Raw genomic sequence first — 11,399 nt, forward strand, 5'->3', positions numbered from 1 at the left:
AAGTTTTTACAAAACTTGTCGAAAGTTGGGGGGCAAATGATATGGGTCAGAAGTAATATTTAATTATTATTAGATATTGAAAGCCCAAGAACACTAATGCCCAGTTAAATAGGGCCTGAGGCTCTTAAATATTAATTAATTTCGTAATTAATTAATAGAGGCCCAGTCAGAGGTCCAGTTACAAGTCCAAATTCTATAATACATCTGATTCTAGCAGATAAATATTCAGAAGTTCGGATAAACGTCAACAACAAGAGGATAAGAGCTCTATCCTATCTCTTGCTTCGAAACCTACTTCGATAGAAAGTCTGATACATGGAATCATACTTCCATCCGACTTCTGACTCTGAAGCGCCTATATAAAGGGCTCTACCCCTCATAACTAGAACTACGTTTTGGACTTGATTCTGCTCTACCCCTCATAACTAGAACTACGTTTTGGATTTGATTCTTCTCCTAGCAGAGGATACGTAGGCATCTCGCATCGAGACCAGTCCAAGGCACGAATCGCTCACCCCCATTTTTAGTTCTATAACAAGTATAGATATATCTAACAAATTATAATTATATGAAATCTATGAAAACCGATAAACTGAAAATCTCTTCGACTTGTAAATGATTCGTTATCTATATGTAAGAAATAAGACGAGTTAGATACTTTTAATGTATATTTTATTTTTCATAGGCAATAAATCAGGGTTGTGTCATCGAGATCACTTTTTCCTGGTCGAACACTTATTTTATGTAGGCTTCGTCAAAGTAATAAATAAGCAAAATATTATTTACAAATAATAAAAAATAACCACATATCCCACCTTCTCAATAATGAAGACGAGGTAATGAAGCGGAATTATTTAACATAAGTTAACAAATGAACTTAAATACTAAACATCTATTGTCACACCTCAAACGTTTAGAATTTTCAAATCTAGTTTAGACACATTACAATTAATTTTCTTTTTTTTTAATCAAAATCTAGTTCGAATAAAAGACATATACAAACGTAACACTGTTGTAACAAACTTCTAGAATATTCAAATTTAATTTTGATGAGAGACACATTATACAACTGATAACCATAATTGAAGATTATTTTTTTAATTAATTATCGACTATAAATGCAACTTGATAGACTCGCTCCTATATGTGTGCACATTATTTATCTATTGTAAGCACTTGCTCGACTACTATATGACTATATAAATACTACTTAACAAACTCTAGTCTCTTTGAGCAAGTGCCCCAACTATCACCTAATATACTACTATCTCTCACATATCATAATTTTGACTATATATTTTTTTAACTTATATAAACAAATATATAATTCATTAAAAATGAATAGCTAGTAATTAATTTTATTAAAACATAAATATATAATTACATAATATGCTGATTTAAAATAAATTAGTTCAAATTAAAATAGATATATACACAAATGACAAGTATTTCATCTTGTTAAGTTTCATCACATATTATTCATATATATAACAAATTAATCATCAATAAAAACTGATTGAAAATAACATATTATTCATATAAATATCCTATACTTTTTTTTACATGTACTAATATCTTTGAAAACTGTCAGGCCCCTACTTCCTGGCCCTTACTGTAATTTATGTGTGCGTACTTGTCTGGTCACTAACATTGCCAGATAATATTCCCGATCACTTCTGTAGATGAGCAGTACCAAGACAGATAAGTGGTGATCTGGAGACTGTTTAATTCCCATGAAGTAGCTAAATTCTTTAATTTCTTTCCATCATACTTAAATTCAATAAACCAATATCCTCAAAATCAAAATATTGTATTCATCCATCATGTTAAACAATATGGCCCCTACTACGTTGATATTAAAATAATTATTCATTAATCGAGGACAGGTATATCTGCATATATGTCAAGTTGTGTATACCATGTAAACAATCGTCAGGAAGCTAGGGTAGGTAAATATTTGTCTGCTATATATTAACTAAAAGAAAAGGAGTATTTTGGATGTTATGGATCAAGGGTCTTGTTTAGAGATGTTAAAAATGCTGTACTCTTAGGAAAAGATCTCGTAAAAAAATTATTTTAGAAACCAGATAATTATTTGATAATTTTTTAATATCTTTCTTTTGAAATTGATTTATAATATTAAAAAAATATTTTTGATCAAATTTGATAATGAAGATTCTCGCAAAAACTGAGAGGTAGCTTTTCTTTGCAAATATAGGGGACCTGTCTTTTTAAAAAAAAGTTTTTGAGGTTGTTTAGAAAAATTGATTTTAAATTTATCAAAACAGTTTTTTACTAGCAAAAAACTAGTCTTACTATCTGCAACATCTCTGTCAAAGAGCCTAAACATAATGTATTTAACCAGCTTAATATTACAACCTCTCGTGGCTTGTTTTCTTGTAAATTTCGACAAAAACAAAATCACCGAACACACGGAATGCTGTAGAAAAATTTGAACTGCCAAAGTTACTTGCATCATCTTTCTCTATATATAGTAGTACTGAAATTTACAAAAACTCATGTATTTATAGATATGCCATTCTCTTCTATCTACAAGCTGTATAGATACAACCTATATACTCTTTTAAGTATTCAATCAAAAGCTTTACACCACACCATACGAAAACATTCTTAGCTAAATTCCTCATTTCTCCCCCAATTCCCTTAATCAAAATTGTAATCTTTTGAGCCTTAAACTCACAGATTATATTCTGTTAAACTCCATATATAGTTTAACACTAAACCTCCCTTTAAGCTTTCATTAATTACGATAATAGAAGAATGGGGCTGAGGGATATTGGCGCGGAGCTTCCTCCAGGGTTTAGGTTCTATCCAAGCGACGAGGAATTAGTATGCCATTATCTGTTCAAAAAAATCGCGAAAGAGGAGGTCTTGAAGGGCACTCTAGTGGAGATTGATCTTCATACTTGTGAGCCATGGCAACTTCCTGGTACGATATTTATTTTTACATATATTTATGTGCATGTCATCTCCGTCAATTAATGATGTCGTTTGTTTCTTTTCTGCAATTAAGTTTGCGAGTACAAATAATTATGTGGTGGCTGTTATGAAACTCGTTCTTGATAAGCCTATCGTCTAAATTTGTGTTGGTGAAAAAATTAAACAAGTCTCGTCAATTTCTCCTCGTGCTTCCGACAAGCGCGCTGTAATGATGGCTTTATACGAGCTGGAGAAGAAAGAAAGGCCAGACATAGGGTCGCACATGGCGTGTATACTGTGTGCGTTATACTTGTTAATTTCTGAGTATTATTATTTGTATTGTTGTTAGTAATCTTTAAGAAATAATTAAGGCTCGTATGATTAGTGTAATTATATGTTTATGGGAGAATATAGTGCACAGATATGAGCTTTAAGAGCTTTATGAAATTGTAAAGTTGATTTTTTTTCTTTTTTGCTTTTAACCTTTATTCGGGACGAATCTGGTGAAAAGAAAGATTTTCTTGATCAATGATAGTGGCGAGCAATTGAACGTGAAGACGGATAAAAGCTCATCAGCTCATTTTATATATGATTCTGGGCCTCCGGGGTTTCGGACAAAACACATATAGATAGCACTCATCAGTTGATATGCGCTTGTTACATTAGTTTCAGCACTCATAATGTCCGGCCGGGCACACAAAACACACAAACTTCTTCTTGTCCATATACTTTTGCTCCCTGCAGACCAACTTCTACAATCTTATCATCATTCATCCCATATATAATCTGCACACACGGTGAGAATTCAACGGCTGAGAGAACTTTTTCTGCATATTAGTTTGCCCAACATCTCCCTAACTCGAACCGTGGTGCTGTCTACTACACTATAAAGGCTATAGTTGTGTCATCTCCAACAAATAGCTGCTTTTGGTGTAGTGGTTAGCGCTGGAGTCCTAAAATGAAGTACATGGATAAATTCTGGATATTTTTTGAAACTTTATATATGTATTCTGGATATTGTTTATTTGATTGCTGTCATCCGCGTTTACATGCAGATATAGCGCTATTACATGAAATTCCACCGGATCCCAATTATTTGCATATACATCAAATAATTGGTATAGTTTGAAGCATTACTGTTCTTTCTCTTCACTTCATAATTTGTTGATTACTACAAGAATTCCGCAATATTTTTAATTTGAATTATACAGACATTCGAAAAAGATGAGACTAATTTGAGCAGTGAAGGAACCAACAATTATTTGAATCTTGTTTTTTCATATTTATGTAGCCACCTTCTACTGTAACTGTATAAATATACTGATATGCTTAATTCCATGTATGTCAGTATGTGTGTGGTGCACATAATTTACGCACAACACTGTAGCTACTAGCTAGAAGTTAAATGATTTGAATCTGGCCCAGATTTGTTCTACACAATTTCAATAGAAAACGACACTGCACGCGATGCAAGCTCCCTTTCGTTTAAATTTTTCCAAATAAACGTACTGCCGCACCAAAATTCTGCAATTATTCTATAGGTAAAGATGAAACCAGTCAAATTCTAATCGTTGTGGTCCATGCCCTATCGTAACTTTATTATAAAGTTAGCAATTAGATAGCCTTGTATAACAATTCCTGTACTGTGCCTTCTTGATTTGAGCTTATGTCTATTCGAAATGTTATTATTGACGGAAACCCGAAAACTAAATGATTATTTATTGATTTTGCAGAGGTTGCGAAGCTGAATTCGACAGAGTGGTATTTCTTCAGCTTTAGGGACCGGAAATACGCCACTGGCTTCCGGACCAATCGGGCCACCACGACGGGGTACTGGAAAGCCACTGGGAAGGATCGGGTGGTGCTTGACCCGAAGACTAATGCGATTGTAGGGATGCGAAAGACTCTGGTTTTCTACAAGAATAGAGCGCCGAATGGTGTCAAAACAGGTTGGATCATGCACGAATTTCGCCTCGAGAACCCAAATCTCCCACCCAAGGTACTTTGATTAATCCTTGTTAATGAATTTGTGCGAATTTTGTGTCACATCCGAGTAAAGTTCTTGATTTCAGTCTCACCATGCACCTTGAAATGTCACATATCCATAACTCAATTTGCCATCTCATGTCGAATTATTCAAAAATAGTTGGTTCATTTGTCTGTGTTACCTAATTGGGACATTCGAAAAGATTGATATAAAAACAGACTTTTGATATGGTTCAAGAAACTTCTGAGAGCAACTCCAATACAATGCTATACTTGGTTCTATTGCTATATTATAGCATCAAAAGTAAAAAAAACTCAACTCCAAAGGGGTGTTATATTTGGATGCATCCATGCATAGATGCATCCTTGGTTCTATATTTGAAACCAAGGATGGATCCATCCATGTTGCCACATCCTTGGTTCTATATTTTATTTATAGAAGTTAGGTAAAAGTTAATGAGTTGGTTAAATTTGAAACTAGTTATAGAACTTAGCATTGGAGTGCAAGTTTTATTTTAGCACCAAAAAACACTTTTTGGTGTTATATTATAGCAATAGCAATAGATATATAGCATCTAGCATTGGACTTGCTCTGATAAGAATTCGCTCAAGAACGGACACACATCCATTTTTCATCTTTTTTGTTCGTTTCGAAAATGACGCACTTGCGTCAGATTCTTTACGGGAAAAGTGACTTGGATACAACCGGCATGGGGAAAAACTTTCTAACCTCTTCGTACAGGCCAAATGTGTAAAACACAGATAAACATATGCACTAGCTAGCTAGATGTGTATTTATAAAAATTTGATAGTTAGGTAACATTTGGACTGCAGTGGTAGACTGCAACCTCAACTTGCTGAAAATCAGGTGAAAAACTGTTTGATAAATCTAAAAGTAACTTATTTCTCAACAATAGTTTTTAGCTCTTTTCAGCTTTTCTTGGTAGTTGTCATATATTTCACTATAAAACCTCATCAAAAATATTAAACTTTTTAAGCTATCTGATTTCTCAACAACATTTTTTTACCAACACTTTTTATGATATCACAGCAATTTTTAATAACACTCCCAAACAAACCCTTACCTTCGAAAGTGTTTATGTGTGTTTTTATATCAAGCAATTTGCTTTTAATTGTTACACAAGTATTAATGTAATGAGAAATGATGATTAAAGCAGGAGGACTGGGTGTTGTGTAGAGTATTTCACAAAGCCAAGACAGAGAACAACAACCAACTGAGCCCACAAGATGTGTTTGAGGTTCAAGAGGCAACAGCTGGTGACACTTCTCCAGTGTCGTCTAACCGAATTCCACCCCTCGGCTCCTATTATCATCACCAACAACATTATAATCATTTCACGCCTCAAGGCCCCCCATCCTACCAACAACCTAACACTCTACTCCAATTTCCATCACTCACGAACCCTAATTTCCTCCAATTATCTCATCATCAACCTCATACCGACACTAGTACTACTCTCGCTCGTGTCAACGATATCATGACGGTGAACTCCAAATGCGAAGATCAAAATGACTATAAGTTCCTGTTTCATGATATCAACTTCGAAGATGGAAATATGGTAGATGAATTGGATTCGGACATGCATGGGATAATGTTTGATGATTGTTTATAAGTTTAGTCCACAATATTATGATCTGCAGGGTCTGTTATAAGGGTACCGAAACAACACATACATGTTGCATTTCATCTCTTAGATTTGTCGTATACCATATAGAATTATATAGAATGATAGATTGCTAGGTCTAGGTCACACATATGTTCATGCAGTACTGTTTGTAAGTTTGTATATATTACATTTGTTTGCATTGTATATTATCCCCTATTGGATTCATAAAATATTTTTATATTTATATAATAATATGTCCTAAAATAAATTTATATCTATTAAATCATCATTTTCGCATACACTCTTTGTCTCATTTTATGTGAACTACTTTTTTTTTTTTTTTTTTTTTGTCTTAAGAAGAATGAAAATTTTCTATTTATAGCATCAATTTTTGATTATTACAACCACACATTCATATACTGCATTTTTTTTAACATCTAATATCTCAATATCCGTGGTCTAGATGAATTCAAATATTCACTCTTAAAAAACGTGCTAGTCAAACTAATTAAGATAAAATGAGAAGTACCAAATATTCGATATTTTACAGCTATACGTAATTACAAAAATGGAACATGCAAGAAGTATATAGCTAGCTAGGATGAGGATTGCATAGGAGGACTTACCGTGCAAGCATGGGAAAGAGCAGAGAGATGATTAATTAAGGTAAAAACGTTGATGTTAAGTTTAACCATTAGTTTCTAGTCATGTCTTGCTCAATTAGTTTGTGTATTATGATTAAACAAGAAAAGAATATGTAGCCCTCCACGGAGAATCTTTTGAATCAGAAGCGATGATATATATAGAGTAGGGTCGTGGAGAACAACCCAGAGAGAACGAGACTATACCTTGTACATATCTTGTAATATCAAGAAGATAATTGATGCAAGCCGTGAAGCAGAAATCTCGTTGGGTGGGACTTGGTTAAATATAAAATAGATGTGTGGGTGTATCTGATTGTTAATAAAATATTATCTGGCTCGAAGATCTTATGGCATTAGTCTAGTTAATTAGTGTCTTTGAGTATCCTATGCATGAGTATTTATAAATTTCGGACCCGTTTGGGTCAACTTAAAAGAAACGACTTAATTCTTACTTAAATTAAAGAAGTTGAGTAGAAGTGAGAAGTTAAATAAGTTAATAAAGTGTTTGGAAAAAAGTAAAAATTCTGAGTAAAAAATTAGCGTTCTCAACTTCGTAAAAGTGTTTTACTTATTTATACAAAAGCGTTAAGAAAAGTGGAACTAAGAAGCAGAAGCTGCTTCTCGTAAACAAACGGCCACTTCATTTATAGCCTCCAGATTATGGATTGTTCTCCGAATGTATTGCTCCCAACTTCATTCTTCAACTTGAAATCATGGTTACAGCTTTGTCTCAAAAACCAGTTGAAAGAATGTGCTAAAGATTAGAGTCGACTGTCATTTGAGCCGGTCATTTGATTCCTGAAACGAGGAAGCTTCCATAGATATTGCCGGGACTGATCCAGCTTTAAATTCTGAATCCGCTGTGAACTGGTATAGCTAAGGGAGCTTGGACTATTTTAGTTTGGGAATATAGAATTTTTTGCTATCCAACTTATTATTTATTTAGAAACCTATCACTGAATTATAATTTTTTCATTTTTCGTCACTAATATTAGGTTCAGATTTTTTTTATCACTAACGTTAGGTTCGGATTTGATTATTAACACTATGTTATTCTTTTTAGCATTATTAAAATATAGTGTTAGTCCATAATATTTAAAGTATAGTTCCATAATATAAAGATATAGACACATATAAGATCACCATTATATAAGATCCTAACGTTAGTGACAAAAAAGAAAAAAATTATAGTTCAATGATAAGTTTCTAAATAAATAATAAGTTGGATAATAAGTCACCTCATATAAAAACTTGTGCACATACATGGACAAGATTACAAGGACAAATGCATAATGCTGCAGCTGGAACTATTCTAATATTCATTTTGTATATACTAATACTAATTTTAGGAGTGTAGAAAAAATCAAAACTAATAAAGTAATCTAATGTGTTAGTTATTAAATCAACCGTTTAATTATATTCTCGTCCGTTTAACTGATTTATCGTCCAAATTACAATTTGGTATTTTATATTTTTGAGACAATACAACACGGATGTTATAATATACTAATTCTAGGAGTGAATATAAAATTTTGAAAAAAAATTAAAATGATTTGATACCAATTGTTAAGTCACTAGTTCAATATTCTAGTCCATCTCACTAATTTAGTATCCGGATTAAGTAAATTAATTAAACTAAAAAAATATTTTGATTAAAATTTTATAATTGAATAAAATTGAGTCATTTTTTATTTTAAAAACGCTATCTTTTCTGAAAATTTCAAATATTTTATCTTTTACTATATATTAAAAATTATTAATTCATGTGGACATCCGTTTTTAAACACGGCTCGACTAACTCTTACAATACTGGGCTTCGCCCACTGTTTCTTGAAATACTTTAGTACAACCCATTAGAGCTATTAACCAAAAAACCCAACTAACTTGTCTTTTTTTTGTCAAAAAACCTTTAAACTTTTTTTTCACTTATAACCCCAATAAACTTTACTAAATCTTTGAAAAAAAACTAACTAGAGTTACTTATAGCTGACATGAACTAACCATGATCATATTATATCTTATGTGGCAAATTGATTACAATTAATCAAAAAATATATAAATAACTAAATAAGTATATCAGCACCACTACAGTTAAGATGGGTTGATTAGCATCAATGCTCCATTTTCCCTTCTTGTTATAGCAAGCATTGCTCTGGTAAGTTGCAATTCCCTAATACACACAGTAACTTCACTATTATGCACTACCATAGTGTATTATGCACTACTACAGTGAACGCTTGAAATTTGACTGGATAAATGAATTCAGGAATAACAAAATTTAAGAAAAATTATGATATTGCTGGCTTGCTGCTGTTGTAAGTTCAACATATCAGATTTTTATGTCGACGTTCTCACTAAAAGACATGATTAAATACAAAGGTTTACTCTGATCCTATCTGAATACTATCTCCAGTATGTGTGTATAACTCTTTCAAAATCACATACATGCCTTGCAGATTGCTCGTGACTATAATCCTGAACATCAAAGTCACCGAGAAGTTCTAATCATTTCCTTGATTTAGCAATTATATAAAATCACAGCCCGTCAATTATTCTTAACTAGAATATATATACATAGTCATGACCGGTAGAAGTTAGAGACTTAAGCAGAATCATCAATGTAAATTAAGTTTAAATAAATTATAAAAAGGACCAAAATAAATTATATTCAAAAACATATGCTATCAATGTTTATAGTTTAGTACTTTCAGTTGCAGGGCAAACATCTCTCCTTTATTACTAATAACATATTGGAATCATATCAAATAGAGTTGCATAAGTTTGATGATTTTGAACTCTTTTCCAGCACAGATGTTGAATGTTGTCTCATGGAGCTGAAAAAACACAAAACAAAATTGCATAAGAAAAAAGTATACTAGTAACCTGTTCACTTCAATCAAAATCACTAACTTCCAGAGACAAGAACATTGAAAAATAAATTATATATATAGCTTAATAATAATGAAGCAGATTAAAAAAATAACTCAAATCTCTTACTTCTTGACATTACAATACATAGTTCAGTTCACATATAATTGAAATCAACATATTACAATGATCAAATCAATTGAACAAGATCAAAATAGAACTAGAATACTTACCCAGGATGATAAAATATGTGATCAAGTACTAGTCATCTGAAAGGCATCGAGAGATTATAATAAGTGGCTATGACCATATAAATTTGTTCATATGAGCGTAACTTAGATAAAGATAATGAAACCCTAGGATATTTAATGGGTTTATGAAATTAGAATATTATAAATTATTAAAGAATAAGTTATTATTCACGACACACGTGTATAAAAAGATACAAATCAGGAAAGATACTTGAAAAGTCAGATCGGTAGATTTAACCATGGTTTATTTTGTATTTTTTTATATATTTTAATAAAGTTTATTGGGGTTGTTAATGAAAACAGAAGTTTAAAGATTTTTTGGCAAAAAAATGACAAGTTGAATGGATTTTTTAGTTAATAGCTCAACCCATTAACACTTCTGAACTCCTGAGCAGTTTCGCCCTACGGTTCTGTCCATAATTTAAGCAGCTTGTACTAACGAGCCGCGGTACGAAACTGCAGCCCACAGCCCCACACGAGCACGGGAAAAAAATGCGGCTTGAGATAGGTTTTTTTTTTTCTAAAATAATAATTTAGGCTTATATGTGTTATAAGCGGTGTTCAAAAAGTCAGCGATTAATCGTCCACCATCTCGATTAAGCGTTAATCGATGAAAAAATCATTTTTCTGAAAAAATCGGTCAAAGACGGGATTAATCGGTTAAAAGACGGTAAAATCGACAATTATCAGTAACAAATCGGTAAGTTTAAAAAAAATTAAAAGTCATAGTAAAAAATTTTGAAAATCAAAAATTAATTTTAAGACACATTGTACTATTGTCTCGTGGGATGAATTGACCTAAATATTTAGAAAATAGATATTTTGTGGATAAAATTATTGAATTTTTAATTTATAAAATTATACAACTATAAATCTATTTTCAGGAATCTAAAAAGATAAATGCAGACCCTTTGAGTAGAAGATCCTTAGGAGCTTGGGATCTTGACTGTTGGTTGGAAATTCCTCCTAACGGCTTGTCAGGTGGGATTGTAACTTTTTGGGATAGAGATGTTGTTGTTGTAGACTCTGCAGTTGGGGGTATGAACTGGTTAGCCTTAAGATGTAGAGTTTCAAGCTCTGGC

At 32.2% G+C, this 11,399-nt stretch overlaps 1 protein-coding gene across 2 annotated transcripts; it reads left to right on the forward strand.

The window, feature by feature from the left end:
- Positions 1 to 2,517: 2,517 nt before the first annotated feature.
- Positions 2,518 to 6,758, forward strand: LOC108211465 (protein CUP-SHAPED COTYLEDON 3). 2 transcript variants are annotated; one of them, XM_017383073.2, is made up of 3 exons: positions 2,518 to 2,950; positions 4,674 to 4,939; positions 6,102 to 6,758. In XM_017383073.2, the coding sequence occupies exons 1-3, from the start codon at positions 2,782 to 2,784 to the stop codon at positions 6,558 to 6,560; spliced, it is 894 nt and encodes a 297-aa protein (XP_017238562.1). In that variant the 5' UTR covers positions 2,518 to 2,781; the 3' UTR covers positions 6,561 to 6,758. The 2 variants fall into 2 exon arrangements, with proteins under 2 accessions (XP_017238562.1, XP_017238569.1); XM_017383080.2 differs by having other exon boundaries at positions 2,522 to 2,950; positions 6,105 to 6,758.
- The last annotated feature ends 4,641 nt before the right edge of the window (positions 6,759 to 11,399 follow it).

The sequence above is a fragment of the Daucus carota genome, chromosome 1 (genome assembly GCF_001625215.2).
Source record: "Daucus carota subsp. sativus chromosome 1, DH1 v3.0, whole genome shotgun sequence".
In the NCBI taxonomy this organism is placed as follows: Eukaryota; Viridiplantae; Streptophyta; class Magnoliopsida; order Apiales; family Apiaceae; genus Daucus; species Daucus carota.